This window comes from Gorilla gorilla, chromosome 7, assembly GCF_029281585.2.
Source record: "Gorilla gorilla gorilla isolate KB3781 chromosome 7, NHGRI_mGorGor1-v2.1_pri, whole genome shotgun sequence".
In the NCBI taxonomy this organism is placed as follows: Eukaryota; Metazoa; Chordata; class Mammalia; order Primates; family Hominidae; genus Gorilla; species Gorilla gorilla.
The window spans coordinates 130,384,124-130,401,966 of record NC_073231.2 but is presented as its reverse complement, the minus strand read 5'-3'; the positions used below and the strand labels follow the sequence as shown (position 1 = coordinate 130,401,966).

The window sequence follows — 17,843 nt, the reverse complement described above, 5'->3', positions numbered from 1 at the left end:
TCACATTTCACTGGCTTTTTGATCAGCTGTTTAGCTCCTGGCAGCTTGTTCCCAGCATTCATGTTTGCTGTGAGTAGGAAACACAAAGAACCTCGTCTTCAGAACGAGAAACACTTGGGGCTGGATTCTAGCTGTGCCCGTGGCTGGCTTAGTGCTCGTGATTGTGGCCCTGTGCAGACCACTTTGCCTCCCTCAGTCTCAGTTTCCCCATCTATCAAAACGGATATTCATTCCTGCCTTGAATGTGTTATGTAATGATTAAGGAAAATAAAATGCAAGTGTTGAAGTTGATACAGGATCTTTATTTCATTCCAGAAAACTCTGTAAAGTTTCCTCATTTAAAAATTCCTTCCTTCTGTGGCCGGGTGTGGTGGCTCACACTGTGATCCCAGCAGTTTGGGAGGCCGAGGCAGGCAGATCACTTAAGGTCAGGAGTTCGAGACCAGCCTGGCCAACATAGTAAAACCCTGTCTCTACAAAAAATACAAAAATTAGTCGGACATACTGTCTTGAACCCAGGAGGCAGAGGTTTCAGTGAGCTGAGATTGTGCCACTGCACTCCAGCCTAGGCAACAGAGCGAGACTCTGTCTCAAAAAAAAAATTCCTTCCTTCTTTAGGGGTGCTGCCTTGGCCCATGACATGGTGCATTCACAATGCTTTGCCCCAGGAACATTTTCTGCAAAGAGAATCATCATGATTTCCCCTGGGGTGGGGGGATAAGGGGCTCCTGGCTGCTGTTCATCAGAATTCCCCAGCGTGAATACACAAGACCTGGAAACTAGCACCAGGAAAAAAACAAAACTCAAGACTGAAGATGCCTAAGATATTACAGAAGAAAGCCGAAAGCAATTCTTTGCTCAAGAATTTTGTCTGGGAAGCCCATCGAAGGCACCCCCTCCCTCCTCCTCTTGGCTGCTTGATGGTCCTGGAATTGGGTGGTTCTGAAGTATTAGGCCATTTAAGGGAATGATGGTTGAGGCCAGTGAGCAAACTTGGTCACGCTGTATCAATGCTTGATTCATTTACAAATATTTGAACACCTGCCGCCTTCCAGGCAAGTGTGCTGACTGAGGAGATACAGTACTGAGCAAAAGCATTCATGGGTTCTGCCCCCGTGGGACTGCCCCCTGACTAGGGGAGACTGACGTCAATCAAATAACTAGAGAAATAAAGATGAAATTCAAACCGGGGGTAGTGCTGTGAATAAGTATAAGGGATTTCAGAGATCAAGTAAGAGAAGCCTAATCTGGGGAGAAAGTTCACGGCAGGATTCCCTGAAGGATCGAGAATTAAGCGAGACCTGTAGGATAAAAGGTGTTAGGAATGTAGCAGAGGGACAGCGGAGTGAAGATGGGAAGGGGCCCAGGCCCTGGAGGATGAGAGGGAGAGGAGAGAGGGAGAGAATGGCCCACAAAGGCTGAGGCTATGAGGTAGACAGGCAATGACCTTTCATGCCTTGCAGGGCAGGCCATGTTAAGGACATTGTTCTTTTCTTGTGAGCAATGGGAGCTGTTGAAAAGCAGTGAGAATATTTGCACTTTGAAAGTAATCCACAGCCGCGTGTGGTGGCTCATGCCTGTAATCCCAGCACTTTGGGAGGCCGAGGCAGGTGGATCACTTGAGGTCAGGGGTTCGAGACCAGCCTGGCCAACATGGTGAAATCCTGTCTCTACTAAAAATACAAAAATTAGCTGGGCATGGTGGTACACGCCTGTAATCCCAGCTACTTGGGTGGCTAAGGCAAGAGAATCTCTTGAACCTGGCAGGCGGAGGTTGCAGTGAGCTGAGATCACGCCACTGCACTCCATCCAGTTTGGGCAACAGAGCGAGACTCTGTCTCAAAAAAAAAAAAAAAAGAAAAAGAAAAAGAAAAAGAAAAGAAAGAAAGTAGCCCAGGGCTGCTCTGGGCGAGCTAGTCCAAGTGCAGTCTGGGGTGAGACATTAGGGGCTGTTGGCATCCGTTCAGGTGAGAGATCGTGATGGCCCAGTGAGGGTAGAGGTAGCAGAGGTGAGACGAGGATGGAGTCAAGTCCGTGGGAGCTGGAATAGCCAGGACCAGCGCTCAAGGAGTCAGTGGTGACTTTCCTAACACTGCCGATGGGAGTGAAGCGAATGGGCTTTTGTATATATTAAATCAGTACCAACACAACTCTCTGAATTTGTGGACCTCAAAAGATCACTCTATCTTAAAACCAGTATATCCAACTGGGACATGAAATAATTTCTTTCACAGTTTTTTTTATAAATATAATTACATGTTGTATTAGTGAATTTAATAAATAAACATTGTAGCTTTAGCTTATCATCTACCCTGAATGGAAATGTCCTGACTATAATTATAGCAATCTTTACAGAGTATACTTATTTTAGAATGCTACAATTTGAGAGTCCTTTAATTATAATACACATTTAAAATAACTTTGCTATAATCATAGGATAACTTAAATTTATATTTTCCAAATTAGATAACACTGGGTTCTGTGGCCTTTTTTTCTTTCCTATGTAGATATAGTTTTTAAAGTCAGCATTATTAATTATGGATAGACATGTGCCTTATAACTTGTGAAAGGAAGTAAACATACATTTTTCCAATTTCTGACAATCATAGGCTGTTATTTTTTAATTTTATTTTATCTATTTATTTATTTTAGATGGAGTCTTGCTCTGTCGCCCAGGCTGGAGTGCAGTGGCATGATCTCAGCTCACTGCAACCTCCCCCTCCCAGGTTCAAGCAATTCTTCTGCCTCAGCCTCCCCAGTGGCTGGGACTACAGGCGTGTGCCACCACACCCAGCTAATTTTTCTACTTTTAGTAGAGACGGGGTTTCACCGTGTTGGCCAGGCTGGTCTTGAACTCCTGACCTCATGATCCGCCCGCCGCAGCCTCCCAAAGTGCTGGGATTAGAGGCATGAGCCACCGTTCCCGGCCTCATAGGCTGTTATTTTTTTTAATTGCTACCATAATCAAAGCCCACCGAGCAAGTTTGGTCAAACACAATCTGTCTCAATCTGGTGTCTCCCGACTTCTGTTCACCATCCTGTATGAGAGTTGAGAACATTCTGAGGTGGTCTGCAGCCCTCTGTGTTTTGTTATTAGAACATCATAGAATAGATCGAGAGACTAGAAGTAGCCCTCTAGACCAGCCCTGAGTCATGTGGCCCAACAAGGCCCACAATTGGCCATGCTGTTTGGCTGCTTGCAGAGGAAAAGCAAGGGTTTACAGCTTTCCAGAGCTTCCCTGCTGGTGGACTCATATCATACACACATTAAGTATATCTGGATTAATTTTGCACTAGCCAGCATTTTAAAATAGAAGAGAAAACTCACAGTTTTCATAGTGCTGGTGACACCCAGCCTTCCCTCTGTAAGCCGTTGGCCACAGGTGGTGGGTCTCTGTGAACAGAGCACCTGCCCTGAGGCAGATTCCAGGAGAGAATGGGAGAATGTTTTTACAGGTTTCTTGTCTACTAAAAACACATGAAACCAGTGGCTCAGGTGGCCAGATTAATGTATGGTGATGATTACTCCTACATCCTTGAGGAAGAAATTGAAGGCATGGTAAAGAATTATTCTGAGGGGTGGAGGTAGTGACTACATGGAAGAATGGGTGAGTGGGTCACTTTGAAAATATGCTGAAACACCCAGGCGCCGTGGCTCATGTCTGTAATCCCAGCACTTTGGGAGGCTGAGGTGGGAGGATCACTTGAGGCCAGGAGTTCAAGACCGTCTGGCCAATAAAGCAAGACCCAATCTTCACAAAAAAATTGAAAAACTAGCTGGGCATGGTGGTGCCCGCTGGTAGTCCCAGCTGCTTAAGAGGCTGAGGCTGCAATGAGCTATGATCATTCCACTGCACTCCAGCCTGAGTGACAGAGCAAGACTCTGTCTCCAAAAAGGAGAAAATTATGCAGAGACTTCTCAAGCAGCAAATTTCTTATATATAGTAGTTCCCCCTTCTCCTCAGGGGATATGTTCCAAGACCCCCCGTGGATGCCTAAAACTGCAGATAGTACCCGAACCTTACATATACTGTGGTTTTTCCCATGCACACATGTCTATGGTAAAGTTTAATACATAATTTAGGCACAGTAAGAGATTAACAACAATAATAATAGAACAATTATAACAATATACTGTAATAAAAGTCATGTGAATGTAGTCTCTTTCTCTCTTTCAAAATACCGTATTTTACCACACCATGGGTAGCTGAAACTTTGGAAAGCAAAACCACAGAGGAGGGGCCAGTGTAGTATAATCGTTGGGTAGCACCCCTCCGTGGACTTAGATACATACTATCTACACATTTGTACTCACTTGACTGATGAGAGTTATATACACAAAGCTGTCCATACTGTATTTACTAGCCATCTAAGGCATTTTCAAGGGTGATCTTTGACTATAATTTTCTCATAATGTGCTAACTTAGAACTTATTCCCTGTCTGAGAAGTGACTTTTCCTTACTAAAATCTGACTACCTTTTCTATTGGGATGTGCTTTAAGCCTGATTGCCTCTTGCTCCAAATTAAACTTTCTCCTCTGCTTATGAGCGAAAAATACAGAATATGTTCCTACATCCAAGGCAATTTTCCCTGACCCTTTCTTCAGACCAAATGGTTCATTGCATTTAATGTTCTCTACATCACTAAGAGGGATAGATGGAAACTGCAGGGCCCTTCCTACGAGGCGGTGGGGTAGAGAATAGGTTCAGTGTTAAGGGAATTAGGCAGTGTGACTCAACCCTGCCTCTGTACCATTCTTTCTGTGACCTTAGGTGAGTCCCTTGACTTCTCTAGGACTTGGTCTCCATTGAAACATGAGCAGATTGGCCCAATTGGATAACCCCTTCCAGCTGTAACATTTTGTGTTGAAACTATTAAACAGACATTTATCAAGCACCTGCTGTATACACATATGACATTGTACTAGGGACTGTGCTGGGAAAGACCAAAATCCTGCCCTGAAGAAGTTTAGAAATTATCTCTCTGGTTTGAGTGATAGGTAAGGCCCCTGCATAGGCCGCCCAAGGTGGAAGCTCATGAGCTGGTGTCCCCTGCTGTCCCCACCTACAGATCAGATTTGTAGTAGCTGCTCCTTTGGACACAGTGCCTCTTGGTCCATGTTTATCTTTTAGGGCAGCAGGCTTCTTTTGCAAGAGGCCATGGTCTGGGGGCCATAATCTGTGTCACACTACTCTGCCATTGTAGGGAGAACTGGTACAGGCAATATGGTAAATAAATGGATGTGGCTGTGTTCTAATAAAACTTTATTTGCAAAGATGGTTTGCTGACCATGTGTTAGTCATTCAAAAGATTAACACCCTGTCTTAAACTCCAGAAGTGGTTGCCTGCACCTAATTGGGGTCTGTGGACCTGGCCAGATAATTCCTAAACATGGGCCAGGCTCCGCATAGACCCCACTTTCAGTTTTTCATCATCAGAGACCTGTCTGGAGGTCTTGTTGTTACTGGGCTTGTTCTACAGCAAGAGCATTCAAGACTCTCCACTAGAGAGTCAAAGTAACTGCCAAGGATTCCCATGGGCCCCCAGAGCCAGGAGAGCGGATGCTTGCCACCTTTGTCTTTAGGAGCAGACCCTTCTATCCAGACAGAGGCTCTTTGATTGAGATTGACCCAACAAAGCCAGCTCATGCCCGTTTTTGGAAACACCCACAGGCTCTTACCTTGTTTCCACATCTCTTAGCCTCTTCAGAATGTTCTGAAAGGAAAGAATGCTGTCTGGCTCTGTGTTCCAGGGTTGTGTTGGCAGAAGAGTTGGTGGGGGTTGTGCAGTGTGAGAAGGCAAGTCATGAAGAGTTGCCCCAGGACATCTTCCTTGTCAGGAATAAGCCAGGCTAAATGTGCCCTTTGGGCATTGGAAATTGGAAATGGCTGGTCCTAGAAAAACAGCCACCTTAAATCCTTTTGGGGCATGAATAAATACTTTTTTTACATCCTGGAAAATTGTGGTTTTGACTCCAGCAAGCACCCCAGGGAGGAGGGGCACTTGTTCCAGAAGCTGGTATTTCAGCAAGCCGTGCTTGGGTCTCTGTTTTTTGCAGGGAGAGGTGATATCCAGCCTCAGTTGGACAGTGCTCTCCAAGATGTCAATGATAAGTATCTCTTATTGGAAGAAACAGAAAAGCAGGCTGTCCGAAAGGCTTTGATTGAAGAACGTGGCCGATTCTGCACCTTCATCTCTATGCTGCGGCCAGTGATTGTAAGTTAATGGAAAACTCCAGAAGGTTTAAACTGCTGGTGTAGAGGTGGCTTCCTTCTAATTTTATCCATCCACTGTTGAGTCATGGAGAATCTACTGTCAGGAATCATGATGGTGGAATCTCTTGTACAGACCAGTGATTCAGTGCAAGTTGATGGCCACGTAGCTCACTCCTCATTCACTGTTCTAGCACCACTTGTTCCGCGTTACTTTGTCTCACCAAGTCAAGAAGGCCCAGCAGGGTGGTTCTCAAAGTGAGGTCCCCAGGTCAGCAGCATCACGTGGGAACTGGCTAGAAATGCAAGTTCTTGGGTCCAACCCAGACCCACCAAGTCCAAACCTCTGGGGGTGGGGACCCAGTCGTCTGTGTTTTAAAGGAGCACTCCAGGTGGTTTTGAGACTCACTGTTGCAGCCGAGTACTAAGGGGTGGCCATGAGATGAATATCCAAGAGCCTCAATGAATCACTTTAGACTTAATTTTTAAGGAAATCATTTGCATGCCGTAATTGAGAACTTGCACTGTAGGCGTTCTGGAAGCTGATTCGAAGGTACCAGCTCATTTCCCTTAGCCCTAGCAAAATGTCTGAATTTGAGTTGTTCCCCTGAGCATAGAACTTTTCCATGGATCATTCTAGCCCGGCCCGTAGTCCCAACTTGGCACTTCGATAAAGCACATGGGATGTTTCTTCCATGGTCCCCAGCTCCTGTCTTACTTGTCTTTTACTAAGTTGGTGGAAAAGCTCAAGAAAGAAGGGGAAAAGTTAGCCTCTGTTGAACACACAGGCACTGTCACAAAGATCTGGACCAAAATATCTCCAAGTCGTGTCGTCCATTGAAGCTAAGCAACTTCAGAAAAGGGCCACAGTGTGAAGAGGGCTGTGCTGCAGGATCCCGTGGGAACACACAGTCAGACCATCTGAGCAGGCCTGGCAGTCCCCCAGGCCCTGGGAGGGAGGCCTGTGTGTTCCCCACTGTCCCCTGTGCACAGGTCACTCCTCCATTATGGCAGATTTCTTTTTCCATCTCATTTCCCAAAAGAAAAGGCATGTAGTGCCTTCAGCAAAGATTTGCCAGTCCCAACAGTGCCTTTTCTGAAAAACTGAAAGGGTTATACAGAGACCCTAATGAAAACAATTGGACTAGAGCGATGAAGGGAATCACTCATGATAATAACATTTCATGAATGACTTTTCCTTCAGGAAGAAGAAATCTCAATGCTAGGGGAAATAACCCACCTTCAGACCATCTCGGAAGATCTAAAAAGCCTGACCATGGACCCTCACAAACTGCCCTCCTCAAGTGAACAGGTAGGCTTCAGGGGTTAAGCACTTACAGGATCAAATCAAAGAGGTAAAAGCTCAAGGCCCTGAGTGTTCCTGTGGCATGTGTCATGTCTTAAATTGTAGTCATATTCACCACGTCCTTCATGATGTAATATATGAAATCACCACAGCGAGCTGTTACATAGAACCTATTGTGTGTCAGGCACTGTCCCAAGCTCTTCACATAGCCTGACTTCCTCCATTCATCTTCATGATTATGCTTGTTTTATAGAGAAGGATGCGGAGGCACTGAGAGATGGAGTCACTTAGCCAGGTTCAGCTAGCTAGCAGGTAGTGGAACTGGTATTTGAACCAAGTGGTCAGGTTCCAGATCTCAGGCACTTAATTGCTGTGTTCAACTGCCCTCTAGAAGTCAACTCTCCTAAGAACACGTCGCTGGTGTGTTTTGGTTGACATTGTCACCCATTCTCCATTTCTCCCATTCTAATTGAGCAATGCATGGAGAGCTCTCTCATCTTATGAAGAAGATGACATTTTTATGCTTTATTCATTTAATTCACATCACACGCACACTATGGGAAGAGACATATTTGGGGGAACTGATGAATCACACGCTGGCTTTTGTGCTTGGTAACAATCTTTTCGTCTCCTTGGAGAGCTGCCTCAGAGGGCAAATTTGGGAGCTCATGTTTTCTATTCTATCAAATTATATTTATTAGACCAGAACATGCATGCATTCACTTGACAAATAAACATTTACTGAGTGCTTCTTATGTGAATGAAAGGTGGACCTTATACTCATGTGGCCCTTTGTCAAGCAATGGAGACAGATATAGAAATAATGGTGAAAGAATTGGCTTGTTCTTGATTCTGTCAGGCTTTAAAATTTCTAGTGCTGGTCAAATAGGGCAGAAATGACCACTGAATATCAAGCGGTTAAAATGCGCTACCAACAAGTCTGGGAACCATGATTAACTTTATGGAATTACAAGAGGAAAATCCTGTAAATTCTAGCCTTGGGTATAAATGGCTCTTATAAATTATTAATTGGTCACTGTATTTCTCCCTCTCTCGACTGATATTTCATGATTTTCCTTTTCCCTTCCTTTCCTTCTCCCTATTAATTATAGTTTTACTTTCTCAGTAAAAGGATTATGACATTGATGGATTTGGTACTGTGGCTCTTCAATTTAAAAACATTTTTTTTAACATGTTTTGCTTTCATTCCCACCCCCACGATGGCAGCGTTTTGATGCTTTGGTGGACGTTAAGCTTTGATGGCTAACGCTTCCCTTCTCAGCACCTCATTCACCCAGCTGGCTCTGTCCCCTTAGGTGATTCTGGACTTGAAAGGTTCTGATTACAGCTGGTCGTATCAGACGCCACCCTCTTCCCCCAGCACCACCATGTCCAGAAAGTCCAGTGTCTGCAGGTAAGTGAAGCCGGGGTTCACTCTTGCTTTCAGGACGGGTCATTTTTCTTTATGCTAATGTGAGCAATGGAGCCAGTCCTTATCTCTTAGGATGGCTCATTCTCAAACAGGAAATAGGGGGATGATGAGCTGAAAGAATGGTAATAATTTTGGTCTTGCTCTTTAGTCTCTGGATTAATTTTCGGTCAGAAAGAAAACCCCATTAGCCCTTGACTTGTGGATGTAGCTTATTCTCTCTCACTTGTATGTTGTAGGGATTTTCCCATTCTATGAGATCACATTTGATTTTCCTGTTTAGCAGAGTGAAAACCTTCTAAGGCCTAAAAAATGGTGAACCTGGGTTGATTCTTACACAGGCTGATCTCACTGTTGCCAGAACAAACGAAGGAAGTAGCAATGGCTTATGCCCTCATTTCACCCCATATTTTTGTTTCAGGGTTTCATAAAGTAAATAGAGTTCTTGCTCTGTCAGTCACTGCTACTACCACCACCACTACCACGACCACACCTCTATTAATTAGTACTGTTCCCTATTGGAACAAAATCTGTTGGAATAGTTCTGCCATCTGCAAAACTGTTGTCTAGCAATTTTCTGTTAGAAGTCAGTTCTTGGCTTGCCGAGTAGGAAAGTTTCTTTTCCTCTCCTTGAAAGATGGAAGCATGATGTACCATCTATCTCTCTTGGTATAGTAGTCCTGTTACTCTTTTAATTTAACTTTCAAAGCCAAATGAGTTTCCACTTCCTGTGTATTAGCACTGAGAGTAAAGGGCAGGATGGATCTGCTCAATCTGTCTATGGTGATGTTTTGGTGCACGCTGATGCCTATTTCCTTTCACTGTGGAGCTTGTACACTATACACTTAGCAGGAAGTTCAGACCTAAGACGCTGCATCCTGGACATTCTGCCCCCTGAAAATATTGGTTTGTTTCTTATCTTTCGTCGACTGTGTGTGTGTGTGTGTGTGTGTGTGTGTGTGTGTGTGTGTGTGTGAAAGACCTTTTTGTTGTTGCCAAGAAAAATCTCTCATTAGTGTAAAACAAAGTTGCGTGGCTGTTTTTTTCTTCCTTATAATTTTAGTTTGAGTAGAAAACCGTGTTGCACTGACATCTGCAACTCTGAGGCTGCCGGGGTGGAGTTGCTGTGAGCTTTACTGTCGGTCCCCAACTGCCGCCTTCTGGCTGACTGGAGAGGAAAGTCAAAAATCATGATATTTATTCCTCACTGCAGCGATTTCCTCCAGCACACTCCCCTATGTCTGTCTGAACATTCGCACCAAGTAATTCTAGTGTAGAACAGTCACACAGCCCTTGAGTACCTTATTAGCTGCCAGATTTTGCAAACCAGAGTCTCTTGCAGGCTTAGGAGCGGAAACCATGACTTTTCCAATCCCAGCCCTAGTTATTTACTTCATCCCTGCTGCTGCCTCTACAACTGCCCTTTTTATTTCAGCTCTGTTTGTTTGGACCACGGGAGTCTGTTTTCTGCTTTTTATGATCTAAGTTACTATACAGAGTGTGCAGCATATATATATATATATTTTTTTTGAGATCGGGTCTCGTTCTGTTGTCCAGGTGGAGTGCAGTGGCATAATCTCAGCTCGCTGCAACTTCTGCCTCCTGGATTCAAGTGATTCTCCTGCCTTGGCCTCCCAAGTAGCTGCGATTATAGGTGTCTGCCACCATGCCTGGCTAATTTTTGTATTTTTATCAGAGGCGGGGTTTCACCGTATTGGCCAGGCTGGTCTCGAACTCCTGACTTCAGGTGATCCACCCGCTTTGGCCTTCTGAAGTGTTGGGATTACAGGCGTAAGCCACCGCACCCGGCCAGGAGCATGTTTCTTTTGAGTGGAGATGGAATGCAGACAGAAATCCAGAGCGGGTGTGTCATTATTTGACATCCTGTTTACTGTGCCATTTCAAGAGCAAACAGCTGAGCATTGATTGCCCTTAGTCGCTGAAAGCTGCCTGCTTCTTGCCAAGTGTGCTATTGTGCCAGACCCACAGATATTTTAACACAGAAACAGCTGGGGTCAGAGTAAAGCCATTAATTAAAGCATCACTTTGTTAAAAGGTAAAACACATGCACACCAACACAGTGAGTTGATTTGCTGATGTTCTTGACAGTGGGCTTGACCAGACTCAGCTAGGATGAAATCACCTCAGCAAATCCATCGGCAGTGCTTAGCTGGGTTGGCCTTGGTCATGTGGACCCAGATGGTCCATCCAAGAACATTCCAGTCATGCTGAAGCCCCAGTGTACTTTTGCTGCAGGCTCATGGTTCCTGCAGGCAGATTAGCCCTGTCCCTTTTCTTGCTACTGACATCAGCTCCCCTCGTTTTGGTGGTAGGCGAAGCAGCAGAGTTGGGCGCACTTGACGTTTTAGAACCCCAGACCTCCCTCCTAAGAGTGCCACATGGTTACCATCGGAGACCTGAGTCCTGGCAGCTGTATTTCCCCCTGGGTCACCTGGAAAAGCATTTTGTTGACTACCTTCATGATTTGGTGTTTTGAAAACGTGTTTTGTGGTTTGCACTGCATCTCCAGGGCAGAGAGCTAATTGCATTATGTTGTGCTTCTCTCTCTTCTGCCTCTTGTCTGTTCCCCTCCTTCCTCCTTCCTCTTACCACTGCTCCCCTTTCTTTACCTTCCGTGCCCACCCCTCACCCCCGCTTGTCCTCCACAGCAGCCTGAACAGTGTCAACAGCAGTGACTCCCGGTCCAGCGGCTCCCACTCGCATTCCCCCAGCTCACATTACCGCTACCGCAGCTCCAACCTGGCCCAGCAGGCTCCTGTGAGGCTGTCCAGCGTGTCCTCCCACGACTCAGGATTCATATCCCAGGATGCCTTCCAGTCCAAGTCACCATCCCCCATGCCGCCAGAGGCCCCCAACCAGGTAAGGGTGCCCTTGGCTCCAGGAGCAGCTGTCACACCTGGTGTCCTGACCACTGTCAGTGGCCAGAACCAAAGAAGCACCTTGGCTTAGACAATCCCCTGCCCACTGACTTGAGAAACCTCTGGTTTAATTTCTCATCTTTACATGTATTGTTCCCCCAAAGGGAGAGGTGCTATAAGTGGGTTTGAAGCCTGTCTCCATGTTGGTAATGGTTGCATTACCACATCGATTTGGGGAGCTCTCACGTAAGTAGATGGATTGAAAGAGGTTTGACCACTCTCAGGCGTCCCTGTAAGTGCCCAGCTTGGCATAATTAAATGCTATAATTAAAGGGCATTGCACAATGGGGACACCTCCTCCCCCACATCTCAGGTTCTCCCTGAATGGCTGAGATTCTATGGTTGAATAGCGCTTCCGATACCATCCCTTGGCGCTCTCAGGTTCCTTTTATCAATCTGTGTTGAGAATGAGAATGAATCATCAGAGCTTCTGCACATAATTCTGTTGGCACTTAGATTCTGGAAGGGAAGGTGTGGCAGAATCTCTTCAACTACAGCTGGGTTTAATGGTGCTAGGCCCAGCCCAGCCCAGTGGTTCCAGCTGGAGCAGAAAGCAGGAGCTGGCCAGGGCATCTGAACACCCTTCATGTGCATCATCAATGTATGTGATCCTCTCTCTGTCCTCTCTCCCTTAGTGTCATTGAGTTGGTGTTGGCCTTGAACTTGGCAAGTAGCTCTACATACAGAATGCTGGGTGCCCCACAGCCCCACCTGCTGGGAAACCCATGTCAGAGCTCTGCGTTCCTCTCCTCACAGCTCAGCGCTCCCATTAGCATTTTTCAGCCATCCTGGGGGACTGTGGCCTCTGTCTGTCTTCCTTGGATACACACTCAATTTTAAACGCACTCAGAGCCAAGAGCCACGGCTATAGTTTGAGAGTGCTTGAGAGTGCGTGTCCCACTTGGGGTGCTTGGCTCGGTCTGTAAGGAGCTCCTCTTCCCTGCTGTGTGCTTCACTAAACCATATGTGCTGCTCACAAGCAGAGAGGGCAAAGGGTCGGGAGGAGGGTTGGAATGTGCAGTTCCTCCGGGCTGTTCTAGTGTGCAGCATAATTGTGTGTGTGTTTTTAATTGACAAATTAACATAGTAGTGTGCACTGACGCCCCTTTCTGAAAAGGAGAGGCCACGTGCTGCAGCCTTCCCTTCCAAGACTGTGAGTATGGATGGGGTAGAACAGAGTGTTTCCCATGGCATGGAGGGAAGCAGAAGAGGGCATGTTGGGTTTACTTAAATCTGAAAACCTGTGCCCAAGACATGCGTGGCTAGCAACTCTAGGGTAGTTTTTTGTTTTGTCGTGTTATGTTTTTAAGACAGAGTCTCGCTTTGTCACCCCAGGCTGGAGTGCAGTGGTGCAATGTTGGCTCACTGTAACCTCCGCCTCCTGGGTTCAAGCGATTCTCCTGCCTCAGCCTCCCGAGTAGCTGGGATTACAGGCACGCGCCACCATTCCCAGCTAACTTTTGTATTTTTAGTAGAGGTGGGTTTTTGCCAGGCTGGTCAGGCTGACCTCAGGTGATCCGCCCACCTCGGTCTCCCAAAATTCTGGAATTACAGGCATGAGCCACCGCGCCCGGCCACTAGGGTAGTTTTAATGAGCTCAGGGATGCTACAAAACTTAATAGAGAATTCTTATTTTTTAAGAAAGGCATTACGACTGCTTATTATTATAAGGTAAAGGGGAAATTGAAGGTCATCGTACAGATCACATTAGCCAGAGGGTACAATCTCCTGAAGGCAGTAACCTCCCCTTTATTAGGGAGAAACGGGGCATACATCTAGGAGGCGCAGGAGCCCTTCATTTCTCTACTGAGTAACACAGGTCTGAGATGAAAGCCGAGTGATGGAATTTGTTCAGAATTCTCTGGTGTACCTCCCTTCATTGTGCCCTCACCCATCTGTGCCCAGGAGTGTGGCCACGTCTTCAATGAGGGTCTCACCCTAGAGCCATTTATTCCATCTGAGTCAAGAGGTTCTTTATAAAAAATGAGCAGAATTCCAAAGAAATCTGAACCTGCAGTCCTGCGGTGGGTTACTGTTTTATTGTTTTATTTTTGTTTGTTTTTTTGAGACAGGGTCTCACTCTGTTGCCCAGGATGAAGTGCAGTGGCGGGATCATAGGTCACTGTAACCTTGAACTCCTGGATTCAGGCCATTCTCCTACCTCAGCCTACCAAGTAGCTGGGACTATAGGCCTGTGCCACCATGCTTGGCTAATTTTATTTTAGATTTGAGAATACATGTGCCTTGCATACTGGTGAGGATTGGGCTTCTATTTCCATTACCCAAATAGTGAGCATTGTCTCTGATAGGCAGTTTTTCAACCCTCACTCCTTTCCTCTTTTATATTTTTTATTTTTTGTAGAGATGAGGTCTTGCTATGTTGCCCAGGCTGTTCTCCAATTCCTAGCCTCAAGCAGTCTTCCTGCCTTGGCCTCCCAAAGTGCCAGGATTACAGGCATGAGCCACCACATCTGGCTGTTTTTTGTTGATAAAGCCCTCTAAACCTCAAATTTTTTAAGTTCACAGTTTCTCGACTGGGAAGTGGCACAAATGTGACTTAAATCCAAACCTTCCATCTTCAAATCCTGGGCTGCTAACCAGACACCGAGCTCAGAGTGCAGCTGGGATGTCCGTCCACCGTGGAGTCTCTCCTTGCTTTGGGTCCACTGAGCCCCACACATTGTTGAGTGTCTGATTGGCTTCTTGCCCTTACAGGACAGGAAAGCGAAATTTCTGTTCCTTTGTAGGGACCTTTCTTTTGTAGGTGAAAGGGACAGAAATATGATTCTGGCCTCCTTGATGGTGAATACAGGAACACTTTCGGATAAATTACAATAGAGAGGAGTCAGCTTATTTAAACAAACTGAGGTTAAGCCAGAGATTGCAGTTAACAGTGAAAAAATTTAAAGCAAGTACCTGGATGGACGCAAAGCAGTGCCCAGGAGACCCAACTTACATGAAAGAGATGATCATTGTCACTCATTCATTATTTTTTGAGCACCAGCCATGTGCCAGGTCCAGAACTAGAAGAAACTTGGGTGTAGGTGAGGTCATAGGAACAGTCCCTGCCCCAGCTGAACATCAGGAAGCCAGACTGGGAGCGCATGCCGTGGCTGACTAGGACTCCAGCAGGGACCTGGGGTTCCATTCAGATCAGCGTAAAGCGATGGTTTCCCAAATGAGACCTCTCCAGAGATGGTTCATTCCACCCCACAATGGCCACCAGAAACATTGTGCTGACCAGAGGGCTTCACTGCCCCAAACCCCAAAATCATACTCCAGGACGAGAAACCTAAAAGTCTATCTTGATGAGGCTTCATAGCTGGAAACCACCCCTCATGGATCCACAGGCTGCATTTGATGAAAGGAGACTCCAGGAAGTCGAGCCATTCCAGGCAGACATGTAGCAAAAGCCCGAGCTGGGGTCCACCCTCATGCAATAAATAACACCTGTACACATAAGAGAGGTGACAGGCAGGGCCTCCCTGGGGACCTGGGCCTGTGGCACGTGAAGAAACACCCAAGAGAGCACAAAGTCCCAATGCCATGACCAGATATTTCGGTGCCAGGCATGCTTCTGGGTCCCAGCAAAAGACACACAAATCCGTGTCCTTGGGGACCCACAGTCTAGTGACCTAGGGCTGGCCGGGTCGCACGCTTCTTTTCAAGGGCTCGAAAGCCTCTGCATGGATGCAACTTTGGGGGAAAAGTAACCCTAACCCTCTGCTTCTCTCATCCTCCCCTCTTCTGTGTATATGTCTGTCTCTTTCTCTCTGTGTGTGCCCTTCCCCACTCCCATCCCCATTCCTTTTTTTATTTATTATATTTTGGTGGTGTGTGGCTCGGTTTCTGTTGGTCCCCTCGTGTGGCTCCTCCCCTGCTGCAGAACTCGTCCAGCTCGGCCTCCTCCGAAGCCTCGGAAACCTGCCAGTCAGTGAGCGAGTGCAGCTCCCCCACCTCTGTCAGCTCGGGCTCCACCATGGGTGCCTGGGTGTCCACAGAGAAGGTGACCGCCCGGGTGGCAGCCACAGCGGCCCCACTCTCCCTGGTCCCCCTGCCTGCTGCTCACACAGCCCTCACAGCCGCGGCAACCTGGAAGCTCAGAATCGACACCAAGAGTGGGGCTCCTCTTGGGGACAGAGGGTGGGACAAGGCTGAGGGCATTTTCTAGAATGAGTGCCTGGCTGCTGGACAATGACCACATGGTTGTCTCAAGGGAGAGGAAGGGGTATGGGGAATTTGGAGGTGTGAAGGCTTTCTCCCAGACCAGGTGTTGCGTGCCTGTCCATCCTCCTCCCTCCCTTCCCGAGCCACCCACCAGACCGTTGGATGAGCCATGTCACTGTGTCAGAGGCTGTGTGCTTTTCCGCTTTTTAGTTTGCACCCCCACCCCCCTGCCCTTGATTGAGAATGTGCTCCTGAGCAATGCGATGATTTTGGAAACCTAGAATGAACAGATTCATTTGAAGATGCTTTGGAATTTTTAAATTTGCATAATGAAATGAGCAAATCACTATCACCATTAAATGAGGCTTCATTAGTTACATTATCAAAAACCATTGACAAGGCCACAAATTGAGGGCACTGATCAATTTCCAAACTTCTAAAACGTAGGTCAAACATAAATGCTTATTTGCTGTCAAACTGATGTGCATTCTTTGCACCCCGGCTCTTTTCTCTTGCATCACAGATCATCTGTGAGCAGCAGAGCCCCAATGTTTGTTTCATTTATAAATATTCAGGTTTCCCCTCCCTTGAATGTCAATGCCATTTTGTATCTCCGCACTCATCCTGTTATATTAATTTTTTTTCCTTTCCCCCCTTTTTTGTTTGTTTCCAGTTGTCTAACGGGTTTTCTCACTATAGTTTATCAAGTGAGTCCCACGTGGGGCCCACGGGTGCAGGCCTTTTCCCTCATTGCCTGCCTGCCTCCCGCCTGCTCCCTCGGGTCACCTCTGTCCACCTTCCAGACTACGCTCATTATTACACCATTGGGCCCGGCATGTTCCCGTCATCTCAGATCCCTAGCTGGAAGGTTTGTGTCTCTCCCCCTCCTCCTCTCCCCATCATTGCCTCTGTGCTCACCCCTCTTCTGTTCCAACCCCCTCACCCCGACTATCCCCTCACCCCCTTCCTTTCACACTCTGCCTTCTTCCCCATAATACCTCTCCCTCAGGAAACTCCCACTGGGGGAGAAGCAGAAAGCAGCCGGCAGCTCTAAGACAGCAATTTCCACAGGTAGCTGGGGCTGAGGGTCTTCCTTCAGGGGACTTTGGTCAATCCCTGATGGACGGCAGTGCAGTGTGCACCGCAGGCAGCGGCAGTTCCAAATCCAAAGGCCCAGTTTTGCATCAAGTTGAAATCTGTGGGTTGGTCCCTCCCGGGGGCCACCTGAGGGTGTCAGCATGATCAGAGCTTCTAGGGGGTCTAGGGGGGACTTTCCTTCTGGCCATGTTTCCCATTTTCCCTAATGAGCTCCCTGCTGGGCTGTGGTAACAGAACCATAACCCAAAGCAGGTTTGGGATGATCATGTTGAACTTAACAGTACATGCAGACTTTAGTTTTAGTCTTGAGTGTTCAAACATGTTTGCTTTAATATAAAGACGAACTTTGAAAATGATCCCCTAGCAAGTCCGATCAATGCTCCTCCAGGAGGATAATCTGCTCTCTTTTGAGAGGAGGACCCTAATTTGAAAAGTAGGCCCCTTGGCTGCCAGCATTTTAAGCAGGTTTTGACTTTAGCCCTCACAGGCGGTGTGGGCCTCTCAAGGCTCCTCGGAATCTTTCTACTGCCCCTGGGCGCCTTCCTTTCCTTCTGAGGGCTTGAGAGGGCAGGGAGCCTGCCATGCCCTTTGAGGCTGGTTTCCTGGGAATGGAGGGAGAAGGGCTGATGTTGCTTTAGTGCTCGCTGGTGGCCATTCCCCTAACGGGAAGCCATCTGGGTTGTTAAGGAGC

The 17,843-nt window shown here is 46.9% G+C and overlaps 1 protein-coding gene across 9 annotated transcripts in view; it reads left to right on the top strand.

The window, feature by feature from the left end:
• The window catches only part of MTSS1 (MTSS I-BAR domain containing 1), a 177,896-nt gene that overhangs the window by 154,092 nt on the left and 5,961 nt on the right, over positions 1-17,843 (top strand). For 2 of the 9 annotated variants that reach the window (XM_019032194.4, XM_031013826.3), the window contains exons 7-11: positions 6,060-6,217; positions 7,418-7,525; positions 8,836-8,933; positions 11,618-11,828; positions 16,728-16,922. In XM_019032194.4, coding sequence (XP_018887739.2) covers positions 6,060-6,217; positions 7,418-7,525; positions 8,836-8,933; positions 11,618-11,828; positions 16,728-16,922 — 770 coding nt within the window. Of the gene's footprint in view, positions 1-6,059; positions 6,218-7,417; positions 7,526-8,835; positions 8,934-11,617; positions 11,829-15,773; positions 15,894-16,727; positions 16,923-17,843 lie in introns of all 9 variants that reach the window. The other 7 variants (XM_055348726.2, XM_055348727.2, XM_031013829.3 and 4 more) reach the window with 5 other exon arrangements.